Source organism: Schistocerca americana, chromosome 11 (assembly GCF_021461395.2).
Source record: "Schistocerca americana isolate TAMUIC-IGC-003095 chromosome 11, iqSchAmer2.1, whole genome shotgun sequence".
Taxonomy (NCBI): Eukaryota; Metazoa; Arthropoda; class Insecta; order Orthoptera; family Acrididae; genus Schistocerca; species Schistocerca americana.
The window spans coordinates 52,825,102-52,853,042 of record NC_060129.1 but is presented as its reverse complement, the minus strand read 5'-3'; the positions used below and the strand labels follow the sequence as shown (position 1 = coordinate 52,853,042).

The 27,941-nt window shown below is 42.7% G+C and overlaps 1 protein-coding gene across 1 annotated transcript in view; it reads right to left on the bottom strand.

Annotated features, from left to right (window-relative positions):
* Positions 1-27,941, bottom strand: part of LOC124553860 (poly [ADP-ribose] polymerase tankyrase-1-like) — an 82,080-nt gene that overhangs the window by 22,120 nt on the left and 32,019 nt on the right. Inside the window, exon 2 of the mRNA XM_047127853.1 lies at positions 11,348-11,924. Coding sequence (XP_046983809.1) covers positions 11,348-11,924 — 577 coding nt within the window. The remainder of the gene's footprint in view (positions 1-11,347; positions 11,925-27,941) is intronic.

Here is a 27,941-nt window from a genome sequence, read left to right as displayed (position 1 = left end):
ACGATTTTGGGGCATTTAGATGTTACAATGTAGCAGTGTTGAGTCGCACATGACCACGAGGGCAGGCTTTATCGTTGTCAAGGTTACAGTCTGTCACGTCTGGTCAAGACAAGGGAAGAATGCCATATTGCATATTGGGCTCGCAGTGACCCCTTTACAACCCTGCCTACCATCTGAGACCAAATAATGGTCTTTTATCAGCAATGTGTTACCCTGCACTTTGGTTCAGAGATTCATTTATTGGTTTATTTATTTATTTATGTCATTTTCTCAATACCCTCTCAGGTGGAACAGCGATCATTCCAATTAATAAATAACAGAGACTCATTAGCCAGAACATTATGATCACCTGCCTATCATCGATTAAACGTGTACTGGCAATAGCAGCGTCACTTCACGAGGAATGACTGCTAATCAGACGCACTCACAGTCGATGTAGGATCAGCAAATGTGCTGTACATCTGTAGATGGGGAAGGTATGCTATATGTCTCAGTTTGAAGGAGGGATTTTTATGATGACCTGAACGCTCATCACGAGCATTTCGGAATGCACGACTTGTTGAGTGTTCGAGGAGCGCTATGATGAGTGCCTTCGACATGTGGCGAAACCAAGGTCAAACTATGTCCAGACGTCATGGGATTGGGTGGCCATCCCTCATTACATATCACGAATGTTGTAGGCGAGGCAGACTGGTAGAACGCGACAGACGGTGCAGGCTACAAGTGTGTCTGAACACACAGTGCCCTCAAGACTCCTAACAGTGTGCCCCTGCAGCTGACAACCCATACTTTTCTCAATGTTAACACCATGACACCAGCAACTATGACTGAAATGGGCACTTGACCATTAGCAGCTCCTGGGCACCTATGCTGTGGGACAGAGACAAAATGGCGCTGGTTCCATTGTGCTCTAGGGAAATTCACGTTATTCATAGGTTCAGTACAGATTGTTCAAGGCACCATGATGGCCAACAAGTAGTATACGCTTGTTTCCGACCACATACTCCTCTTCATAAGGATTATGTTTCACGATGGCAGTGGCGTTTTTCAACCAGGTAATGCACCAAATCACAAGAAATGGAAGTGATGGAGTATTTCGAGGAACAGAGTGGCGAGTTTCAATTATTGTGCTGGTCCCACAACTCACCAGATGGGAATGCAATCGAACACATCTGGGATGTGCCTCGAAATGGCGTAAGAGCTCATTCCCCCGGTGAGGAATTATTGGGAATTAGGTGCCTCGTGTGGGCACTGTGGTGCCAATTCCCTTCCAGACCATGATGTGTCACTGCTGCTATCCATTGCAAAGGTGGACATATCAGGTATTACATAGGTGATTATAATGTTCTGGCTGATGAGTGTTTATGTTTTAGTTCTTAGTAGCAGTTTTCATTTAGCCTACTGGTTACTGGTTTTGGTACACAATACCACCTCAGGACATCCTCTGCCATGCTCTTGGGAAGCTACTAGGTACCTCAAGTATGTCAAGCTTGTTTTTCTCTTATTTCTTTCTTATTTTGAACAGTATAATATGGTATGTCTAATATATAAGATTTTCACTGTCCTTATTTCTGTTTACTAGTATGCCCCAACATTTATATCGATATCGATGTGGTGCTCTACATAGTGGCATTCGTTATTTCAAATCATCTTGCCTAACTTTCCTATTTCATTTTACATATTGCTATTAACACTACAATGAGAACTGATACTGTAATTGCAGTAATAAACAATTTAACTATTACAACTTTTGAAAGCCTCTATTAATACTACATCACCATGAATTTTCTTTAGAAGCTACAACTACTACTGTTACTACTATGTTACTACTGACAGCTGTTACTAATATTAACACTAATACAAATACTTGTACTGCAGTGACAAAAGATTACATTATATTTTCTGACTCAGAGAGAAAGGTTACTATCTTACTGCCTTGTATAGCTTTGCTCTTTCCATATACAGTAGTCTAAGGTGGACGCACATACACACGCAATTTATTAGAAGGTGGGGTCAAATAAAAGCAGCCAGAGATTAGAATTCTATAGTACAAAGCAATACAACAGAGTAAAGTAACTGCAGCTGTTGAAAATGAGCACCATTCATCTCTTGATGCTTTTGGGCCCTAGTCGGTAGGTTGCTGATGGCGGATCGAAGGCTGGATGCTTGAATTGCTGCTGTCTCATCTGGAGTGTTCTGCTACAGTTCTTGATGACTGTGATGGTTGTTGCGATGGTCTCTGCTCTTGAGGGCTCTCGTGCAGGTGACAGAGATCAGGTGACAAAGATGGCCAGGTAGGGCCCCAACCAGGCTGACCTAGACTAACAACTGTGAATCATGAAATTGTGTATGTGTGCTCAAAGGTCAGGTTTGCTGTATGACCAATTGCTCCATCTTCTTCGAAGTAACTGAACGCCTTTCCCTCCTCCACTAATGCTGCCAGAAATAGCTCCAAAACGTTGGCAATGTGATGGGCCAAGTCAGCAGCCGATTGAAGAAGGTGAAACCAGTAATGCTGTGTGCAGACATTGCACACCAAAATCCAACCTTATGATCGTGCAAAGGTGTTTCGTGGAAATTCTGCTGACTCTCTGCTACGCAGGACCTGTGATTCTGTTAGTTGACGTAACAACTCAGCTGAAATTAGTCTCCATCAGACATAAAGAAAAGATCCATGTCCAAGCCATTCATTGTTATCTCAGTGAATGGCCATTCACAAGTGTGGAGGTGCTTAGGAACATCTGGTGGTTTTAATACATGACCAACAGACATGAGATAGGGATATACAGGGTGGTCCATTGATAGTGACCAGGCCAAATATCTCACGAAATAAGCATCAAACGAAAACACTACAAAGAGAGACACTCGTGTAGCTAGAACTGGGGAACCAGATGGCGCTATGGTTGGTCCGTTAGATGGCGCTGCCATAGGTCAAACGGATATCAACTGCGTATTTTTAAATAGTAATCCACATTTTTTACTACATGTTAATGTAGTATGTAAAGAAATGTCAATGTTTTAGGTGGGTCACTTTTTTCGTTTTGTGATAGATGGCGCTGTAATAGTCACAAACGTACAAGTACGTGGTATCACGTAACATTCCGCCAGTGCGGACGGTATTTGCTTCGTCATGCATTACCCATGTTAAAATGGACCGTTTACGAATTGTGGAAATGGTCGATATCTTGTTGATATATGGCTATTGTGATCAAAATGCCAAATGGTCGTGTGCTATGAATGCTGCTCGGTATCCTGGACGAAATTATCCAAGTATCCGGACCGTTCGCCGGATAGTTAGCCTACGTTATTTAAGGAAAGTGTTCAGCCACATGTGAAACGTCAACCACGACCTGCAACAAATGATGATGGCCAAGTAGGTGTTTTAGCTGCTGTCGCGGCTTGTCCGCAAATCAGTAGCAGGCCAATTGCGCGGGAATCGGGAATCTCAAAAACGTCGGTGTTGAGAATGCTACATCAACATCGATTGCACCCGTTCCATATTTCTGTCCACCAGGAATTGCATGGCGACGACTTTGAACGTCGTGTATAGTTCTGCCATTGTGCACAAGAGATGTTACGGGATGATACTACAAGATGTTTCACTGCATGACAGAATGGCGATGTACTTCCAACATTATGGATGTCCGGCACATAGCTTGCGTACGGTTGAAGCGATATTGAATAACATATTCATGACAGGTGGATTTATCGTCGAAGCACCATACCATGGCCCGCACATTCACCGGATCTGACGTCCCCGGATTTCTTTATGAGGAAAGTTGATGGATATTTGCCATCGTGATCCACCGACAACGCCTGACAACATGCGTGAGCGCATTGTAAATGCATGTGCAAACATTATGGAATTCGAACTACTCGCTGTTGAGAGGAATGTCGTTACACGTATTGTCAAATGCATTGAGGTTGACGGACATCATTTTGAGCATTTATTGCATTAATGTGGTATTTACAGGTTATCATGCTGTAACAGCATACGTTTTCAGAAATGATAAGTTCACAAAGGTACATGTATCGCATTGGAGCAACCGCAATAAAATGTTTAAACGTACTTACGTTCTGTATTTTAATTTAAAACACTACCTGTTGCGAACTGTTCATCTAAAATTGTGAGCCATATGTGTGTGACAATTACAGCGCTATCTATCACAAAGTAAAAAAGGGGCCTAACTAAAACGTTCCTATCGCTATACGTACTACACGAATATGTAATAAAAATTAGGTTTCCTATTTAAAAAAACGCAGTTGATATCCGTTTGAACTACGGCAGAGCCATCTAGCGGACCAACCATAGCGCCATCTGGTTTCCCCCTTCAAGCTAGACAAGTTTTTTCATTTGACGCTTATTTCGTGAGATATTTGGCCCAGTCAGTCAATGGACCACCCCGAATATGCAGGCCTGCATAATCAGTGTGATAGCATGGTCTCTTGTGACAGGTGTTGGATTGATTTGGTAGGTCTCTGAAACATTTTCTGGCGCACTGCAGCCATGTCTTGTGGTGTGCAGGGGAGTTTAGGCATCTTTTTTTACTGATTCAAAACAGATCCTGTTTGACAGCACTTTCGGATTAAGCGTTGCATAGGACTCGTTGCTCATACTTTAACACCACTAAATTTTGCAGAAAACAACTGACCACACCGTTTCCATGACTTCGTTCTCACGTAACTTTTCACAACGAACGCCTGCTGCTCCACTGTGAGTACCATCGCCCCCTTTGCTCTGCTCCACTCACACTGGCACAGCCCGCACTACAGTCTGAACTGATGTGGATCTCGTGGTGGATCACATGGCGTGCATGTCACAGGGTTTGGCTATATGCATGTATTCACGTGCAATCATATCCAATCTCCCAGGCCACTTTCATTTGCTCCACCCTGTACTAACAGAAGTATCTAAGGTCTCTCTAGGTTTGGAGCCATATTGGCCACGGTATCATGTCCGGCAATATCTTACTGCCTCGAGACAGCATTGCAACCAATCAAAGTGTATCACTTGTATTTCACTCATTTTTCTACTCTTCTTAGATACACTCGAGGTCAACTCCCTTAACACTTTTGTTATTGAACCAGCCAATCGTAGTAATGTATTGTTTTGTTCACAGTCCCTAAGACAATGAGCATGTCTTCCACGTCCCTGCATTGGTGTCAGAGGCCACTAGCAGATGGGCTATGGAATTATTCAGTCACGTGTAGCTGTCTTTACTATCAACACAGAAAAGACTTCTGTTGGAGTGGTTCTGTCAATATAATGCATAGACTACTCGCATTACAGCAATGAATCACATTTTGTACTGGCCCAGTCGGGCACTATGGCGGCGACCTTTGTCGCATTCTTCCTGTTTTCTGGAGACATGCAGCAGTGTTACTTCTGGGGTGATGGTATGTGGATCCACTGGGTATGACCTGAGCTCAAGACTCATAGTGACTGCGGACGCTGTCGGCACAATGGTATGCCACTGCCATTCCATGTCCCTGTTTGCTACCTCTCATGCAACAGTATTGTGACATCAACAATCTACAGGAAAATGCTCACCCACACATGGCATGTATTTCCATAAATTGTCTGTGTGATGTTGAAATACCCCCATGTCCCGAAAGACATCCAGATCTAACATGTCGGGTGTCAATCCACAGCAGTGCTAGTAACTGCGATATCAAGGACGAGTTGCAACGGTTATGGCCCACTTTCCCTCAGGAGAGGATAAAATGAAGATTTACTTCCCAACAGAACCAACGCATTTGTCCAGGTAAGTGTGGTTGCAATGCCAAACTATAAATGGGTTCATACCACCAAGTTCTGTGTAAATTTGACTCGGTTTTTCAATGACTGATATAATGTCACATACTGCATCAACATGTGAAGTATCATTTCGTTTCGTCAGCTTTTCCGAATACTTCAGTTCTTGTTGATGCAGTGTATATTTAAACATAAACTCTATATCAAGCGATGTTCATAGTGTTACGTGGAGGTTATCTTTCCAGTCTTACATGCTTCACTTTCTCCAGACTCTACCTTTCTCTTTTGAAGCTCTTAAAGTCCATAAATTTATGTTCGTGTATGATACTCATATAGCAATGCACCAGCAGCCTACTTCCTCATCCATTCCCTTCCAGATTAATTTGGGAGATATATAACCAACAATGAAACTAGAAACTCCATCCACTACATTAATATATACAGAAACTTTGGAAAAGAATTTTAGCTTAGGAAACAATCCCCATACTACCACACTGAATGAACATAATACAAAGAAAGATGTTGATATCAATTAAAACAATAAGTTTACTGTTAACCATTGCCATCTCTGCTTTTTAGAAACTAAAATTCGATTTTTTCGCCATAACACTTCGCTAACGCCACCTTCCTCTAAGTTGTTTAAATATAAGCTTATGTAGTGACAGAAATCACGACATGCCACAGACCGGGGTTGAGTGGGGACCTGTGGTCTGCACAGCTGTGGTGAGGGTCCAGCCACAGCCGCTGTGCTCACTGTGTGGCTGTATATTGGGGGTTGGTCCTGCTGTGTCAGTGGCTGGCCCACAGTGCAGATGTAGACTGTTCTGATACATGTATTAAGACAGAGACCACTGGGCAGCTGTCATTCCACAGATAATGGGACCAATACAGCCAAAGGCAACAGTTGGTCCACTAACCCACTAAGATAAATGACTTACTAGTGAGACAATCAGTTTACACGCTGCTTCTCCTGAGTTCCTCATACTAGCAGTTTAACATACCGAGCTACAGTCACTCAGAAGTTAGATTGGCAAAACTTTTAAATGTACTTAATTTGCTACTATGTCTATCAGATGGTGTTCGTAGGTCATATGCTATAGACTGGGCGGTAGGGGGAACATATGGTAAATATCTACATCTACATCTACATTGATACTCCGCAAGCCACCCAACGGTGTGTGGCAGAGGGCACTTTACGTGCCACTGTCATTACCTCCCTTTCCTGTTCCAGTCGCGTATGGTTCGCGGGAAGAACGACTGTCTGAAAGCCTCCGTGCGCGCTCTAATCTCTCTAATTTTATATTCGTGATCTCCTCGGGAGGTATAAGTAGGGGGAAGCAATATATTCGATACCTCATCCAGAAACGCACCCTCTCGAAACCTGGCGAGCAAGCTACACCGCGATGCAGAGCGCCTCTCTTGCAGAGTCTGCCACTTGAGTTTATTAAACATCTCCGTAACGCTATCACGGTTACCAAATAACCCGGTGACGAAATGCGCCGCTCTTCTTTGGATCTTTTCTATCTCCTCCGTCAACCTGACCTGGTACGGATCCCACACTGATGAGCAATACTCAAGTATAGGTCGAACGAGTGTTTTGTAAGCCACCTCCTTTGTTGATGGACTACATTTTCTAAGCACTCTCCCAATGAATCTCAACCTGGTACCCGCCTTACCAACAATTAATTTTATATGATCATTCCACTTCAAATCGTTCCGTACGCATACTCCCAGATATTTTACAGAAGTAACTGCTACCAGTGTTTGTTCTGCTATCATATAATCATACAATAAGGGATCCTTCTTTCTATGTATTCGCAATACATTACATTTGTCTATGTTAAGGGTCAGTTGCCACTCCCTGCACCAAGTGCCTATCCGCTGCAGATCTTCCTGTATTTCGCTACAATTTTCTAATGCAGCAATGATGACAGATACTTCTGAAATGACTGGGGAAGGAAATTTAGAGAAAAATGGAGCACAATATTTGTCATATTACGAAGCTACTGCAGTAAAAATTTAACTTACATTAAAACCTTTATCACAGAATTGAAACTTCGGCCAATAGATTTATTTGATTCACACTGGCCAATGAGCACCCACACGAAACAGGTGAACATTGAATAGTACCTGACTGGGAGGCTGAACGAGTCTATGAGTATGATCAGTAAAATAAGCAGACACATTAATTATATAATATATATTTACGCCTAAGTGCTGATCACAGGTTGTCACTCACTGAAATCAAGAATTTTCTTTCGTTACTGTGTTCAGTGTAATGATATTTATCAGACTGTGATTAGTGTGTGTGTATGTGTGTGTGTGTGTGTGTGTGTGTGTGTGGGTGTGTGTGTGTGTGTGAGTGTGTGTGTGTGTGTGTGTGTGTGTGTGTGTGTGTGTGTGTGTGTGTGTGTGTGTGTGTGTGTTATATTAGTGCTTAATAATTTAAATATAAGTGCAATGCACAGACAAAGGAACTATGCTACATATGCCAGTTGATGGAAGTTTGTATGCAGTGTGATAACCTGTGAAAAAGTTGTGGCTGGTGTTTGGACAATGTGGAATTTACAAGTGGTGCTTATGAAGCAAGTGTTGTGATGGAAAAAGACAAGTATTTCAAGAGCCGTGCAAACCATGCTGCAGGTAGCAGTGGTATTTAATGGCAGTAACTGTTGGGAGATCTGTGTATCAAATGAGAACTACTGAAGATGTGGCAGTTTCTAGTTTTGCCAGTTGTAGTTTTGTTCTCTGTGTGTGTGTGTGTGTGTGTGTGTGTGTGTGTATGTGTGTTTGTGTGTTGGTTAACGTTTGTGATTTCTCATGAAGAAACTGGGCAATGAATTTACCATTGACATAAAAAGAGAGGCATTATGTATATGCATGTAACGTGGATGGATACTTGTGTGAAGTGGTTGTCATGGTAAGCAATGCAATAGTGTACATAGCTTGACGCAATGAAGAAGATACTGGTTAGGTTTTGTGACATGCACCCTATTTAAGTTAAGAAGGGCGTTTCCCAACTTTGCTTCTAAATAATTCAGATAGAATTACATATTTAGAGTTAATTTGTAAATAATAGGCATCTTAAAAACATAGCTGTGGCGATAAGCAGTTTCATTCAACATTAATTTTCGTTTATAAATAAATGAGAAATGAATCACTGAGTGTACGGATTATTATCTGAAGGATATGAATTCCAGTTTTTGAAGCAGCTCAGTAAGTAGTGCATAAATATTCAGACATATCTAACAATAAAAGTAACTTATGATAATTACTTATCACTAGCATTGTAGTGAGTATTTATAACGGGATATATTGATAACGAAGAATAGAAGGATCTAAAGATCTCTCTCATTTTGACGTGGTTAGGAATGGACCAATAACTGGAACAGGTCAGATAAGGAAACCCCTAAGCTCTAGCAGAAGAAAACACTTCAGGACTAATCTTTACTAAAGCCACAGGGAAAATTAAGCAAAGACTGGTCAGTAGATATTTGACAGACCCTTCTCTAAGAGCCAAGAACGGAGATTTCACACAAAAAGCGCCTTCCTTTGTGTGTTGCACAAGCTAGTGCACTGAAGTATGGCAATATCACGAGAAACAACAGACTAGAAGTGGGAAGGAAATGTGAAGGAAGACAGAGCATTATGCGGAACTGCCTGAAGCGGCAGAGCTGTTGTGAAACCCTGTCGTCTTTCTTGTGAGGTGGTCATGTGGTGTTTAAGAATTGTGTTTTTATATCACCTTCTTTAAGAGAGATGTTCCATATATGCTCCGATTGAGAATGACAACATTTTCCTTAGAGCATAGTAAACTTCAAAAATCTTATTTCTAATACCCCTCGAATACTTCGTTAGAGTTAATGGATTTTGTTACAGAACTTGTCAGCGAATCCCAAATATATATCTAGAACGTAAAATGGAGATACACAACACAAAAAACTGTTGTACTGATATGGGTGTAGCGACTAATGTGACTGACTACTCCACTACCACGAATATTTCAAGTTTTACAGAATGAGAAAATCACGAATGGGGAATTTAAAATACGTTGCTGCCCACCTTGAACTGTGCTGCAGCATTCTAAGGTACACTACGTGATCTAAAGTATCCAGACACCTGGCTGAAATTGAATTACAAGTTCGTGGCGCACTCTATAGGTAATGCTAGAATATAATATGGGATCAGCCGAACATTAGCCTTGATGACAGCTCCTACTCACGCAGGCATACGTTGAATCAGGTGCTGGGAGGCTTCTTGGGGAATGGCAGCCCATATTTCATGGAGGGTGCACTGAGGAGAGGTGTCGTTGTCAGTCGGCAAGGCCTGGCACGAAGTTGGTGTTCCAAAACATCACAAGGTGTTCTGTAGGATTCAGGTCAGGACTCTGTGCAGGCCAGTCCATTACAGGGATGTTTATGCTGTGTATCCACTCCGGCACAGGCCATGCGTTATTATCAGGTGCTTGATCAGGTTGAAAGATGCAATCTCCGTCCACGAATTGCTCTTCATCATAACCGCCTCCGAATTTTACTGTTGGCACTACACACACTGGCAAATGACGTACACCAAGGATTCGCCACACCCACTCCCTGCCATCGGATGGCAACATTTTGTACCGTGATTCGTCACTGTATCCACTACAAGTACAATGACAGTTAGGCAGAAGGTGACAAAACTAAGATTTCATGGTCTAACGGCTGCTCTTAAGCCACACATCACGAAGATATGTGCCTGGTGTAAGAAGCGAAAGCATTGGACGATTGAGCAGTGGAAAAACATTGTGTGGAGTGACCAATCATGGTACACAATGTGTCAATAGGATGGCAGGGTGTGGGTATGGCGAATGTGCTGTGAACGCTCTCTGCCAGCGTGTGTAGTGACAACAGTAAAATTCAGAGGCGGTGGTTTTATGATATGGTCGTATTTGTCATGGAGGATGCTTGCACCCCTTGTTGTTTCGCGTGGCACTATCACAACACAGACCTACATTCATGTTTTAAGCGCCTTCTTGTTTCCAACTGTTCAAGAGCAGTTGGAGGATGGTGATTACATCTTTCAACATGATCGAGCACCTGTTCATAATGCATGGGCTGTGGCCGAGTGGTTGCATGACAGTAACCTCTTTGTGAAGGACTGGCCCACACAGGGTCCTGACCTGTACGCTACAGAACACATCTGGGATATATTGGAACGCCAGCTTCGTGCCAGGTCTCACCGACCAACACCGATACCTCTCTTCAGTGCAGCACTCCGTGTAGAATGAGCTGCCATTCCCCAACAAACCATCCAGCACCTGATTGAACGAATGGCTGCGAGAGTGGAAGCTGAGATCAAGGCTAAGGGTGAACCAACACCACAGTGTATTTCAGCATTACCGATGGAGGGCTTCATTGAATTTGTAAGTCAAATTCATCCAGGCGTCTGGATACATTTGATCACAGAGTGTATACAAGAAAATGGATATCAGTAGTACTGTATTTTACTGCGCATGCACATCTAATTAAACTTTGTGGTGGACATTGTAGGCCTGGCAGTAGTACACACACTTATCGCTGTGTAACGTGGAATTGTGACTTGTCTCACGCTTACCTGGTGTCTGTCGGTGTCTCTGCAATCAGGTGAACCAACTCCACAACAGTTTGTGGGTCGTTGACTACAGCCTCAGCCCAGCCCTGCGTCGCCATCACATGGAGCAAGTGGGCCTTTATGAAGGCGACGGCGGCCTGCTTCAGCCTGTTGGCGGAATGCCTAATCGCGATAACACCTGCAGCTGCCGCAGTCTCGACAGACAGCTGGGCGACCACCTGTTGCTCACAGTGCGCTTTCAGTACCGACAGGCCGTATACGTCGGCGGCGACCAGCAGCTTTGGGGCCATGCTGGGCAGCTGCGGCACCTGCAGGGTGTAGAGGTATGCCAGCACCTGGCGCAGCACAGGACCCTCTGTGTCCGAGAGTACGAGCTGGCTGCTGCTGCCCTCTACAGTGACGCGACGGAGCATGTCCGCAAACACGGGACTCCTGGCGGCCAAGACAGCCCTATGAGCCACAAGCCGCGTGTCCCCAGCCAGCAGAGTCACCACAGCGCCGTCCCCGGCGTCCAGCAGGGCTCCGAGATTCACGGCCGTGTCCTCCTCAGCCTCCTGAACGAGTCCCACTGTCAGCGATTCTGGAACACAGTTTCCCAAGTGTTGGAAAAAGTGTGAGTGGCTGTCAGTGCAGAGTTAATCAATGCCACAATTTAAAGGCATTTCTAAAGCTGCTATCAGGATAAAATTTACACCCAACATAGATTATAGTGTGTAGATGAAGGAAATAATACTTTTGAAAATCTAATACAACTCCTCTTAAAACTTCCCTATTTGCTTGTACAAAATGCCACAGAACGAATAGAGGCCTCTTTCTACAATTACCTGCTCAAAGTATCACAATGAATATCTAGCACAAAACTAAGAGCATACATTATTCAACACCCAGTACGGATTTCTGCAGTTATTGAAGAAAACAATGATATTTCATGCCTGAAATCTGTATCCCTCTGCCCTTAACTGCTGTACCAGCATGTTTCTCTCCAGGAACTGATACAGGGGAGCAAGTAACTGCTGTCACAGTCAGGAATGACTTTCTAGAAACGTGACATAGAGGTGGTGGGCATAGCTAGATGGCAACTTCTGACATATTCCAATATGACAACACCCAACATTTTGTAGGGTAGTGGCACAACGCCCCAATGGATAAAATTAAATTTTATGAGGAGTACAAATAACTGTGCCTAACTGCGTTTCGCTCACAATACTAAATTATTTCTAAAAGATCATGTATATAATGACTATTTCGCAACAATTTGTAGCTATTACATAATTTATCATCAATAAATTTTTATTTTCAAATAATAGAAGTAATGAATGACAATGTGGTGCATGCTACAGCTTGTCAAACGAATGTATGAACTTCATCTTCCACACATAATCCTCCTGCTGCACACAATAGTTTTCACTTTGTACCATGATGGAGAAATCGAGACATATAGATCACATATGCTTCAATATCTCATAAAAATCTCAGACCAATGCCCGAGGAAGGACTCGAACCTCCAACGAGGGAGCCGCGCGGAGCGTGACAAGGCGGCCCAAACCGCTCGGCTACCCGGCACGGGAACTACAGATAGCCTACAACACTTCCTTGTGGAACGCAGGATATTGCTTCTGTTTTAATCGATGACTTTCCGTCTATTTCTACAGACTGAGATCTTACTGAGAGGAAATAACGAACCCAGCAGCACAATTGAGGCTATTTTCCATAATCATGCAGTTTGGTTAGAAGACGCTTGTGAGGAACGGTGTCGAAAGTCTTCTAGAAATCTAAAGACATGGAATCAATTGGACATCCCCTGTAGATAGCACTCATTACGTCTTGAGTAGTTGTGTTTCGCAACAACGATGTTTTCTGCATCCGTGATGACTATGTGTCAATAAATCGTTTTCTTCGAGGAAATTGATAGTGTTCGAACACAGTATATGTTCCAAAACCCTACTACAAACCGACGTTAGTGACGTGGGCCTGTAATTTAGCGGATTACTCCTACTTCCATTTTTTGGTATTGGTGTGACCTGGGCAATTTTCCAGTCTTTAGGTACAGAACTTTCTGTGGGCGGGTGGTTGTTTATAATTCCTAAACATGGAGCTATAGCATCAGCATAATCGGAAGGGATCCTGAGTGGGATACAATCTGGACTGGAGGCCTTACCTTTATTAAGTGATTTAACCTACTTGCTACACCGTGGATGTCTACTACGATTCTCATCTTGGCAGTTGTCCTTAATTGGAATTCAGGAATATTTACTTTTTCTTCTTTGGTGAATTCGTTTCGGAAAACGTGTTTAATAAGTCTGCTGTGGTGGCATTGTTATCAATGAGTTCACCGTTATCAGGCAGTGGAATTATTGATTGCGTCTTGGCACAGGTGTGCTTTACATATGACCTGTCGCTGTCCATTTTCAGTGTCAACTCTCCTCAGTGCCAGTGATAAGCCGCAGAGTCGCACTGCTGCAGGAGGAACACATGTTTCTGGAGGTGGACCGTGCGCCACGTCTTAAGACATTGGAAAGGGGTTGCTTGGACGAAAAATGCATTCTCGTCTACCTCCCGCTAAAGCGTTACTAAAGGTGGCGTTTGGACATTTAAGTTGCTGATTCAGAACAGCTGACACCATGAACTTGCCTTTCACATATAGGCAGTATTGAAACTGGTATAGCTACAGTCGTAGGTTCGAATCCTGCCTCGGGCATGGATGTGTGTGATGTCTTTAGGTTAGTTAGGTTTAAGCAGTTCTAAGTTCTAGGGGACTGATGACCACAGATGTTAAGTCCCATAGTGCTCAGAGCCATTTGAACCATTTTGAAACAGGTATACAGAATCACTGCATACACGTATACATATCGTTCGTGCATTGCCTGTTGGCTTTCCCTTTCACACATTTGTAACCACACACAAAACATTTCGGTAGTTATGTCACTTTGTACGTACATCCACACACGACTTTCAGTGCTTACTCATTAAATGTTGTTGTCGTATGTCTCCCTGTGGCCGCCACGCCTACAGGAGAGCTGGCAGGCTGATCCCTGCAGAGGACAGAGAGCTGTACCTCACCGTGGTCGTCGAATTCCACGCCAAGACAACTTGGTGGCCAGGGAATCAGGGTTTAAAAGATGTTTTGCTCTAAATGCAAGTCCGTCTCGAGACTACACACTCTGTTCCTCGATGCTAAAAAACTCGGTGATGTTTTCACATTTCTTCTCTTACTTCCCCTGTGTGGTCAACAGAGAACGGGCCATTGCTTCAGTATCTTTCTTTCGTCAGTGAACATTATACTGTTGTGTGTATTTTGTTAATTCACTAGGATTTATCTATAATGTCTGGTCTAACTTCAGAATAACGAAAGACGTCTATCCTGTATGCATTTTACATCTGTTTGTTACCAGATTTTTCTAACACAAAAATTAAAGATTTCTGAGACAGAAATTAAAGATTAATATGATTAACTTAAATTGTATAGGCACTTTAGTATTTAGCAACCATATATACTTTTTTCAGTTTTTATATATCTTGTGTACTTCACCGTCGTAATTGTACGTAAAAATTGAGTACGCCTGTCACTAGACTTTCAGTTTGCTTGTACGCATCTACCCTTCAATACTTTATCTGCTGCCTATAGAAAGGTACATTTTCAATTTTTTGCTTTTTCCGTATGTACTTGCAAATAATAATTATTAGTCTGCAAATGACGCAAGTACTAATATAATATTGTTTAGTACTCTGTTCTCACTCACAAATAGAAATATTTGCACGTATACCCATTACACCATGTATGTCTACATGTAGGATGGTGTCCGATCTGTACGTATAACTAACTACACACACTAAGCATTTGAATGTTATACGCTGAAAGGTCTCTGTTGGATTCCTTTCATGTTAATTTCTTAAATCTATTGTCATTTACAGCATACATTCCACTTCAAAATTTACTGTGGTGTTTCTGACTCTATCTGGGAGCAGACTGAGCAGTGGAACGTGTTACTTTTACACATAATCAAGAACGATCTGTCACACTACTACACTTTCAAACACAGTTTATATGTAATTCATGTCACACAGTCTCATACGGAACCTACATCCGCTTTCTTTTATATACTGTATGTGATAAGATACTGTCATCCCCCTTCCCTTCTGTGTGAAGGGATGAATGAGCAAATGTATTTCTAGTTGCATGCTTGATGGTTGCAGACAAGCCCGTCTGCTAGAGAACAGTAGGGCCAACGTCGGAACAAGTAGCTACGCTTTCTAAAAGCAAAGAGGTTTCTATTCTTAGTATGGACCTCTCCGTCCCTTGTCATGTTGGTATAGGAAGCTGCCTCTCTGGTCACTTCCGTTTGTATTTGTGAGGCACCCTTGAGGAGGGACCCACGGCAGTCTGTCTGCGGCGAGCATCTGAAGTGGTAAGATCTCTGGCTAAGCGCATGTCTGCTAAGTCTGTTGGACAATGGATTTCTTAAGTTCAGCCTAACTGAAAATTTAATCACCTTTATTTCAGGTTTAGATCTAAAATACCTAATGTTATCTTAAATTGCAATGCAGTGTAATTCGAGTGTGAAGTTCAGAATATCTTCCAGTAGTTGCTTTGTCACTACTTTGTGAGTAAAGTGGAACCACATGTGGATGATCTGTAACTCTAACTAAGATCATCAATGTAAAATACGAATGTGCGTGAGATTATAACATCTCGTCTTGACAATATTTTTCAATATAGCAACTGTTCTTTATGTTCAACCCACGTGGGGTGTACTTTGTGAGACCAGTACCACGTGCATATACAATTGTTTGACCTATCAGGTAAATAGTAAGACGATAGTAGCCAGTTCAAGGTTTTTTCTTTTTTGTAATTTGTGTTTCCAGGTAATTTATTTTAAATATCAAAATTACTGCGGAGTTACACTCTTTGTGTAAACCAAGCTGACCACGTGAAGCATGTAGTGTAATCATCAAAGTAGCCCTCAGCTATTTTTTTCGGGAATATTTCACAGAGAGTTAGTATGAATTTAGTATACCAGTGTGTGGTAATTTCATGATGGACAGGATTGCACTACGAACATAACTTCTTTGGGTGAAAATTGAATCGGTTGGTTGTGGTCAATTTCCTCTTGCATATGTTTCAACGTTCTTTGGGTGTTATTTTATGAATGCAGTGTTGTATGCAGTCTCCCAATCTTGGCTCCATATTTGATGTGTTCCGTAAGACTACAAACTCACATTTTCACAATCCTAAATAAGGCACCAGTTTAGTTATGAATCAAGTTTAATATGCTAAAATTTTAACGGAACAATGATCAATGTTAAAATAAATGTCCAAATATAAACTGATTTATTTCTTTTTATTTAAATTGTCTTTTTATACATATATCACTGGTTATCGTAAGATGACTGCTAAAATATTATAATTAATGTTAGTATGGTTGGGAATTTGGTAAGCTAGACTGGACACCTGGTGAAACAGTGGCTCAGTAATGCAAGGTTAACTTCCCCATATAGCTCACAGCTTTTAACCCGCTTTTATTGTCTTGAATATCAGCACCGCTTTCAGAACAAATTAATGCATCAACATTAGAATATACAGAAGAACCAAAGAAATTTCATGTAGGGCCCCCGCGAGCACGCAGAAGTGCCGCAACACGACGTGGCATCGACTCGACTAATGTCTGAAGTAGTGCCGAGGGAACTGACACTATGAATCCTGCAGGGCTGTCCGGCTGTCCATAAATCCGTAGGAGTACGAAGGGGTGGAGATTTCTTCTGAGCAGCACGTTACAAGGAATCTCACTTATGCTCAACAATGTTCATGTCTGGGGAGTATGGTGACCAGTGGAAGCGTCTAAACTCAGAAGAGTGTTCCTGGAGCCAGTCTGTAGCAGTTTTGGACGTGTGGGGTGTCGTATTGTCGTTCTGAAATAGCCAAAATCCGTCGGAATGTACAATGGACACAAATGGATGCAGACAGGAAACTTATGTACGTGTCACCTGTCAGAGTCGTGTCCAGACGTATTAGAGGTGCCATATCGCTCCAACAGCACAAGCGCCACACCATTACAGCGCATCGACCAAATTGAACAATCTCCTGCTGACATACAGGGTCGATGGATTCCTGAGGTTGTCTCCATACTTCCGTCCACTCGATACAATTTGAAACTAGACTCGCCCAACCAAGCAATATGTTTAGAGACATCAACAGTCCAATGCCGTTGTTGACTGGATCACGCGAGGCGTGAAGACTTGTGTCATGTTGTCATCAAGGGTACGCAAGTCCGTTATCGATGATGAATGGTTTGCAGCCTGACTCTTGTTGCTGGCCCAGCATTAAAATCTACAGCAATTTGCGGAAGGATGGCACTTCAGTTACGTTGAGCGAAATGTTTGTACGGGAAATTCCCCACTTCATCGCTACCTCGGAGATGCTGTGTCCCATCGCTCCTGCAGCGATTATAGCACCACGTGCAAACCCACTTACATCTTGATAATCTGCCATTAAAAGCAGCATAACCGATCTAACAACTACCCCAGACACTTGTTGCCTTATACAAGCGTTACCGACCGCAGCGCCGTGTTCTGCCTGTTTACATATCTACGTATTTGAATACACAGGCCTATACCAGTTTCTTTGGCACTCCAGTGTAGATGACTCATCATAAATCTCACTGTATACACAGACATACACGTTCTTTGCGTATTTCCTGTTAACTTTGCCTTCCATACGTTTGTAACAACACGGAAAACGTATCTGTGGTTATGTAGTTTGTACATATATCCAGACATAACTTACTAGTCTTAATCAGTAAATGTTCTTGTCATATGTCTTCCCCTTGAACGCACACGTACTCCTTTAAAAGCACAGTCAATTGTCTTCCTTTCATAATTATTGTTGGATATCCGCAGACCAATGCACTACTTTTATTTCAGCCACGTTAAGCACTTAAGGTTCGATTTTCGAGTCGTGTCGAGTACTGTGCATGCGTTCCATTACCATTCAAACAAACGAAGTGTTTGTATATAAGTTCTGTGTAGTGAAATATTTTTGAATACACAGTATTTTTTATTTCTCCATCTGGCGCGGACACGAATAAATCAGAAGGTTTTCCAACGTGTCATCAGGCCATATGCAGCATGTGAGAACGATGTATTAGCCTAATTTAGTAATCACACTTTCAGCGAAAGTTCCTGTGCTTTGCTGCTGGTTTCTAAAAATGTGAGTCGCAAGTGGGAACAGCAAACGTTTCAACTCGAGTGGCATATCTGCTGGAATCATTGGATTTTGATGCATTAGTATATCTTATCCTGCAATGTCCCCGTTTAACATTGTGGTTTCAATGATATTATCCTCTTTTTTTGCAAAAAAAGTGGTACCATTGGAAAATCGTGGTGGCTTTATGATTCGAAGAAGAATGACACCCAGTCAAATTTCCAGCGGAAGGCCTGACAAATGAAGTGAATTAAGGAATTTGGTTGAATTTTTAGGAGCTCATTCTGATTTATTGCAGTACCAGTGCGTAGATATACAGTCCCTTCGCCCGATAGTTTTGGTTTATATGCATATGAATAGGTATGTTTAAGTATGTGTGTTTCACGAACGAACTACTTGAAATGAACTGTTCTGGGAAAGGAACTGTTTGATGTGGACTTTCTCTTAGTAAAATATAGTTCGTTTGCTTCTTGTTTCCCGTACATATTGGAAGTTAGAATCCGTGTGAACGAATTTTCCTCCCTTGAGAGTGAGTACAGCCGATTCCCAGGAAGTAAATGTCCTTCGTTCTGGCCTCCTAATGGGGGAATGTGCGGACTGCCTCTGATTAGAAGACTGAAACCGTTCTGTCAGTTTGTAGTCTCATTCCGCCTTCCACCTTCCATCTGTTGTCAACATAAGGCAAAAGTTTCTATGATGATTTGAGAGGAGCGAAGATTACTGTTAACTTTCTAGATTACTTAGCTTGTCAGTTTTTGTTTTCTGCAGTTCTCCTTTTCAGGAGGTCTGATTCTTTGAAGATATAAATGTCACATCAGCTCCTCGCACTTGGTTTAAGCCAAATACATTTGAAGATTGTGGTTGCAGCAAGTTTTTTACACAAATATATTTTCTCATTTTGTAGTATACCAACAGCATTTTGATTTTTCGCATTAACAAAGCCGAAATTAAAGTGTTCGCACAAAAATACGTCCGATCACAGACATGCTTACGACTCTCTCACTCTGCAGAAGTAATAATATTCGAAAGGGTTTACAATTTTGGTTAACAAATGAATTCTTACTAGATTTATTTACATAATTAATTTCGATTATTGTTTCATAAATGAATCCAGAAATCAACAAAGAAAACAGTACAGGATTGCATAATTAATTACAGAAATTTTAAGGGTGACAATAAGTCGTAATTTCAAATGTTTGTAAAAAAATTATTTTAACTATACATTCAGAAGTAGTAGTTATCGATTGTGACATTTAAAAAAAATATTTTATAAAGTAATTCCATTTCATAAATTTTAGTTCGAAATATTACATGCTATGTCTGAAATTATATGAAAGTTTTCAGAAAAGTAGCTGAGATAATATTGACTGGTCCAAGATTCCGAAAATAATACTGCTATCGACAAGTACTGTTATGGAAAAGTAGTGCTAGAGGAGGATGTCCCGTCACATGTCCTCTTACTTAAGTTCAGGCTCCAGTTCTGAACTGTGCGAACTGCGTCGGGTAGAAGAGAGAAGCCATTCCATTTGTAGGCTTAGTTCACCTCAGTCTACAGTACCTGTATCTAAATATTTCCTTCTCATGTTAAGACTTAATTTTTGCGAAATACTTAATAAGAGCGAGTTTTCCTATTTCTCGATCTTGTCAGATAGAAAATTAGATTGCAGGTAATCGCTTTGGCGACAAGGAGAATAATTTCATTGTTAGTGCTTCCCACTTGCCGGGTTTCTAACTAAATATCTAGGTTAAAACTGAAAACGCACAGTCCATTGTGCCAAAAAGACTGCATGTAGAAAAATCATAGAAATATGCAGACTGATTTGTTTTTAAAGGTCATTCAGTTTCATAGTCCGCCTCCATGACTGAGTGATAGTTCGGCTCGCATAGCCATGGCACGCGGATGACTGATCGCGTCCTGCCCGTCGTGGAGAGCACACGCGCGGTTTCTCTGTTTACTCCCCACCGCGGCTCCGTGCACTGCTCCCTGTTACGTGCGAGCCGTGGCGCACACTGAACGCCGGATGGCGACCAGGATCAGATTTCGAGTTGAATGTGCACGACTACGACCTTTCGAAAATGAGTTGTACGGGATGATCTTCGCCTGGACCCACAGGTTGTAACTATACATTCACTTTTCTATTACTGGTAACGTTGAAGGTGTCAATATGCGCACCAAAGAATTGTGTACCGACATTGAGATCCATCACGTGCCAAACGTCAAGTTTAAGGACCCTGACGGACATGGTGGGGCCTCCATTCAATTAGGGTCTTTGAGCTCCCAATTGAGGTCCCACCACATATCGTCATGTCGTCTTCCAAGCCATATGGCAATGTACACAGTCACCAGGCCGACAGATGGAAAATCTTTGATACCTATCCTGTTCTCAACATTGTCCGTCAACCGAAAGTTGAATTAGAGAAGCATGTGCCATTATTCCGAAAGCACCATAGTACAGCAACTGCATTAATCAAAGTAACTAATGACATTAAACACGCTATGGACAGACGTGAAGCTACCATCCTCACACTGCTTGACTTTAGCAAGGCTTTTGATACTGTTGACTTTGATATATTACTAACTAAAATGAAACAGCTGAATTTCTCAAACAGCGCAATGCACTGGTTCGACAGCTACCTCAAAAACATAAGCCAATGGGTCGGAGGAGTCATCATGGAAAAACGTGCGCTGTGGACTCCGTCCTTGGTCCACTATTCATCTCACTGTACATTAATGATATTTCTTCCGTGATTTACTCCTGCAACTACCATCTATATTCCGACGACATCCAACTGTACACAAGTGCAAGCCCCAAGAACATTGCTGACGCAGTAGCGAGTATGAACGCAGATCTTTGGTCTTTTTCTCGATGGGCACAGAATCTAGGTCTGAAACTAAACCCCAAGAAATCGCAGGTCATTCTTATATCTTATTAAAAGATAATCAGCAGGTACTTTCGCGAAACAGTCCCTCAAATACTCCTCAATGTTACCCAACTACCCTACCAAAAAACAGTAAAATAACTTGGAATAATCTTGGATGAACACCTAAACTGGGAAGAACAAACTGTCACAGCGTGCTGGGAATCACTCTCCTCCATACATGCAATCCAAAAATTTAGAAAAAATATTTCCAACCCACGTTAAACAAAAATTTGTCCAAACACTAATCGCGCCTAATCTATACTACTGTGATGTAGTTCAACACGGCACAAATAGTGAAAATTCGAGATGCCTCGAGCTAGTGATGAATGCTTGCGTTAGATGCGTATGCAATATACGGTTGTATTATCAAATCACTCCTTCACACTCCCAGCTAGATTGGATACGCCCACATAAGGTACGCGATCTCTGCACGATGTGCTTACTTCAGCGACTTCTTAGTCATTGGTGCCCCCAATACTTATCTTCTCACATTAAACACCTATCGTCATTCCACAACCGCAATACCAGATCGGATACGTCTAGCATTTTGGCTTTACCCTTACATAACACAAAATCTTTCTCCGTGTGATGCTCCATCTCAGCCATACGACTATGGAACGCGTTCCCCTGTGATCTGCATCTTATCCAGAACCACTCAACATTCAGGAGGGAACTCAAAACTTACATATTAGGGACGGTATAGCCACCATTGTTGTGCCCCTCTCATCTCTTTCTTTCTCTTCTCCATCATAGCTTCAAAGTTTACCATTTTATTTTTCTTCCTCTAACCTAGCTCCTCTTCTATATCTCTTTCACCCCATTCTATCGTCTTATGCCACTGCTCGATGTGAATACCTCCAAGCTGCAAGAACATAACGAGAAAATTTCCAACTAGGGATAGGACTGACATTCATAAAAGAAAAATATGTTTACTTTCATATACATAGGCATTACTATTATTATTATTCTTGATTGTTATAACTATTTTTTGATTGTTATAATTATCCTTGAACTACTGTTATAATCTCTATTTTTTTCTTTAATATTAATACAGTATAACAAGTGGTATGTCCACGATGTTCTGTACAAACTGAAATTCGTTCTATCTGAGTATACCTGGTTAGGTGTGAGAGAGAGCCTGAAGGCCCTAATCTTGCCAGCTAAAATAAATGCATAAGTAAAATAAATAAATATACCTGGTTATAGGAGAATGCAGGGCCATCGTCACATATGACATGCAGCTCCATACCTGTGCCTGTTGCAACTGTGAAGGACATTCCTCAAAAACAGCCGCTGGCTCTGGCTTGGAGAGACACCGCTCAACGACGCTGCCCACATTGCGACGTCTACTGTCCATCCTGTCATCGATGCTGTGGTCACTGCGTGAACTGCAGATCTTCAGCACTACTCACATGATCCATTACAAACGATGACTGCCATCGCAGAGACTGATCTGGCACTTATCACGTCACTGGAACCGCAGCTGTTAACGGGAGGAGATACTCTCCTGCCTAGCACCGATGACAACAACACAGAAATGGCTGCTAGTATTGTACCGACTTCTGCCTTCCTTCTGTCAGCCATTGAGCCAATGGACAATTGCTGCCACAACTCTGAAAAGCATGTTGGCAATGGAAGCGCCAGAAATGGCACTGTGACCATTGGATGACTACCTTTAACAAATGGTGCCTGATGAAGACCAAATGTCTGATGACGCCAAGTCCTCTAACACCTTGTCTCATGATTGCTTAATGTCATAGTGACACAGTCGTGCCAACCCTTTTTGCGTGCATCCCAGGTGGCATAACTCTTTTGGTAACGACTCCACTTGTGTGCACAGCAGATGGCACAACATCTATAGTAATGAGCTTCTGGGAATATGAGGTAGAGGATGACACAACACTACTGCCTTGTGCTACCGAAGGGAGTGTTCAGATGGTGGTATGGGGTAGAGCTACAACACAGTGACTGACAATGCTACAGAAGCCCAGCTGGTATACCATGCACAGCCACTGACAGAGTGCCCGTAACTTTCCAGGTGGGCATGGGGACTAAATAATACAGGCCATGCTCAATTTCAGTAACATCAATGCGCGCCATATACTAACGATGTTACAAGGCTCACAGAACACAGCAGGTGCAGACATACCCCTCCTTCAGGAGATCTATATCATGTATTTCGTCAGCTCTTTCAGATACACCACTCACGATTTACATGCATCTGCCATTGGCTGTGGCATGACGTCCTTCTCTGTGAAGGCTTGATTGCAAAAGATTTCACTTTTCTCCTTGACAGAAGCGGCATGGCGCTCACTCTTCATGGCATCAGAACTGTAAACATCTACACCATCTGCCAAATAGACACCATATGTGAAGCCCTCTCCACGATTCATTAAAATGTAAATGTAGTGTGACTAGTACCTCCCTCAGGTAGACCATTCGCCAGGTGCAAGTCTTTCGATTTGACGCAACTTCGGCGACTTGCGGGTCGATAGGGATGAAATGATGATGATGAGGACAACTCCTGAGAGGAGAAAATCTCCGACCCAGCTGGGAATCGAACCCAGGCCCTTAGTACTGGCATTCTGTCGAGCTGACCACTCAGCTACCGGGGGCGAACTTTCGATTTGTTGACACGTGGAAATAAGTACATGGTGACAGGGAGGGTTTCACACACCATACCAGCAATTCCCATATATATACACGTCATCTCTCTCTCAAGCCCAATTGTTTGGGGAATATGAGCAGCTGAAATATGGTTCATTGGTTTTTCAGACCATGCAGCCTAGATAGGCACTTTCACCTCACGATACCCCTGGAAACTGAACGTAACTCTCCATTTGCCTGAATGCCGACAGCTCATGGAGGCAATATGGAAATCCGACACCCTCTCTGCTTCCTTGAAGAGTGGAAGCATCAGTGTCTATTGATCCCTGATGCTCCAGAATTCTGACATGAGGATCTTCACTTGACTTTTTACACCACACCTGAGAAGGGTTGCTTGTTTTGTAGTGTCCCACAATCAGGCGTCTTTAGGAGGCTGTCACAACATCTGCACTGCCTTATGTCGGTACTGTAACATTACTGTGCTTAGGCAGACACTGTGTCTGATGGGAGTTTTCGCTTCCCTTGATTTCAGCTAGGCCTTGGAAAGGGTTCATCGCTCTTATCTGGCAGCAGTGACGCCAAATATGGAATTCCCAGACAGCTGAGGTTCACATCTGGGATCCTATATGATGGTCGACTTATGCTGTCCATCCTGGTATAAGGATTGGTGTGGTAGATGTTCTTTCCAAAGTCTTGTGCGTTCTCGCCCTGGAACCGTTATTTTGCGGCCTCCATCAACTCCTCAGTGAGTCTTTGGGCGACTTGGTCCTTGTCCTGCGCAACAGAAACGATGTTCAAGCAGCAGTGAAGTGGGTGGAGTACTAGGGAATTGCTTCAGGCAGTGTCATTAACATTTGCAAATCTCGCGCGTTGCCTATAGGACGTGGGCTGTCTGCTGAATGCATTACTCTGCTGCAGGTCCGTTACGTGATAACATGTCTAGGCATTGAATTTTACTGCCAACTTGGTGCGATTTGTCGCCCTTAACAATAGGCGCTTATTATGCTGGATCCAGGCCGAGCCCCTTTTCCATTGACTCTGAACCCTGCACATATACAATGGACGCAGTATGCAAACGTTTGTCTTGCATCGCAAATCCTGCACATGGCCCAAACTTTTCACATCCCGCCGTCAATAGATAGACACGTGTTAGCCGAGCTGGCATGTTGTTGAAGGTCCGTTATGAGTCCCCCACCCTCGTGAAGCGCAAAGGAGTTCTCAGCTTTTGTCATCTTCAACATCAAACAACTGCCCTTTTTAAATTCTTGGATGTCAAGATGTGGCAATGTATTTCGACTTGTCTAATTAGCCTATTGACTAGTCTCTGTCGTTGCCCCAGCGCCACTGACAAAGGTCCCAACGTCCTTTTCCTGCTGGAACTATTTCTTTCATAAATACAACTACATCTGGACCCCGCTTCTCCCTCCACGTCTACCGACGGCCAAGGTAGTGTATGTCTCACTGCAATTGCAGCTTCTGCTGAATGTGATTGAGGAAAAACAGCCCCTTTTCTCGTGGAATGCTGTATGGAGGGAAGTGCAGGCCCTGACTATTGCGTCAGTTGTCCAATCCACCTGATACACGATGGTTAATAGAAAGCAGATATTAAAGTCGCTTCTACGCAGGATACACCTCACAGCATCGCCATTACATACCACATGTGGCCTACAACGATATCTGTGGAGGCGAGGTGAATGATGTTTGCCCTTTGGTCGAGCAGATGTGGGCATTCATCTCACACATGACTCCTGACATCACTACAGTCCCAAAGCTTCTCTTCCCAGGCATGAACTGTTTCCTGTGGACTAAGACTCAATCAGGAGCTTGAATTAGCGGACATGCTGCCTACTACCTGTTTGGTGGTGGTCCCTCGATTTGTGGCAGTACATTAATGACTGTCATTGAGCAGTTGTCAAGAATTCTAAGACCCAACAATATTTATGGGTGCTTTCTGTAACCACCTCCGCAAATGGATCATACATGCTAGGAACAGCAACATACATTCCTTTCCTCCGTTTTACAGAATCTATCCCCTGAACAGATATTCATACGCACTTGTGAAAAGATGTGCGTCAGTGAATTACTAACGCATCCCTACCACCCAGATTCTCTCCCGATGATGCTGAAGGCTATTGCCAGTCTTTGTGGGGAAGTGCTGGTGCAGCCAAGATGGCTTAAAAACACAATTAAAAAAGATCTCCGTTGTATCCTCCTTTCCCTTTGGTAAACGTTAATGGTGTCTTATTAACTGGGGCTACACATGAAGTTGAGGAGATCATTTTTATTTTTGGGGGGGGGGGGGTGCTTCATTTACGATAAGAGTGGCTGGCGATGGCATTATCTTCTTCTTTTCCTTTGTGTGCCTAGGTATAGTCAAGAATGTTAGAAACATGGAAAAAAAAAAGTGGTCAGTGAGGCATAGCTGACATTTTCTCCACTCAGGGACTGGGCGTTGTGTTGACTTCAACATCATTTCATCCCAATCGACACGCAGGCGCCGAGGTGACTTTACCTGAAAAACCTTGCAACAAGTGGCTGGACTCCACACAGGAGAGGCTCCTGGCCTATCCACAAGCATCATCAATGTATTCAGTTTTGTAGGCAATGAAATTATTAAATTTTACATTCTAATTATTGCGGCATGGAGTGGCCACGAGGTTTAGGCGCCATGTCATGGACTGCGTGGCCTGTCTCGCTGGAGGTTCGAGTCGTCCCTCGGGCATCATGTGTGTGTTGTACTTACCATAAGTTAGTTTAAGTAGTGTGTAAGTCTAGGGACCGATGACCTTAGTTTGGTCCCTTAGGAATTCACACACATCTGAACACATTTTTTCTAATTATTTGTTTGTGGGTTTTTATTACTGCTCTTGTTTTTTGCTCATTTGAACTACTTCATCCAACTAATAAGAAGAAATACCTCTAAAGGCGTAGTTGTGTACAAAGCACTGCATCGCCCATCTCTCACAACTTTTGTAATTCTGTGGGATATTTTGAAAAATTTTAGCATCATTTTGTATGTGATTGCTGTGGCTTTACGGAAGTTCGTTGCCAATGTGATGCTTTGTGTTGATTTATTGGTTGTCAATCTTCCATTCCAAATATAGAACAATTGTGTTGCATAACGTTCAGCAAATGCATCATGTAGCTGTTTCTCACCGATATTCGTCTCCAAAGTCAGTTTTGCACATATTTCTATAATACCGGTAATTTGGGAAGTGCTTTCACTTCATCAATGGCTTCTGAATGAGGTACAGCTGAAAGAGCTTCGTCAAGAAGCAGCAGACAAGAAGACGAGTGGGCCACCAAAGTGCTCTTCATTATCTCTCTACTCTGAGAGTACAATGAACTCTTTTTTGCTCTGTAGTGCATTCGTCCCTCATAATGAGCTGACGCGATTGGAGTTCTGTACCCATTACGGCAGTTTTGTGGGTACTGGATAGAGATATCACAGTGATTGAACAGGCGACAGTAATTTAGTTGCTGAAAGCAATGCTTGGCCACTATCGAAAAGAGTTGCTACAGTTCCAGATGATGCAGCTGCAAGGGTACTACTTGATACCCACCATATGTTTTCTAAATAAATGAAACGGACAACGTTCTGATTTTGCCTCCTGGGGCATGTAGGATATACTGTCAACGACATTGACTTGTAGTTGTATGCATGGTTGTGTCATAGCCTATATGTTGTTCTGGAACCAATCCCAGAAGATTCGTTTGAACAGATGTGCCCAATTAGTCAACGTCATAGAGTATTTCCCATTGCTTATTGTGAACTAAAACGTTGTTTGAGGCTTGATTTGGGGCAGCCATTCTCAATAGTTTGTTAGGGACTGATAAGCATATGTCGTCCATCAAAACCAGTACCTCATT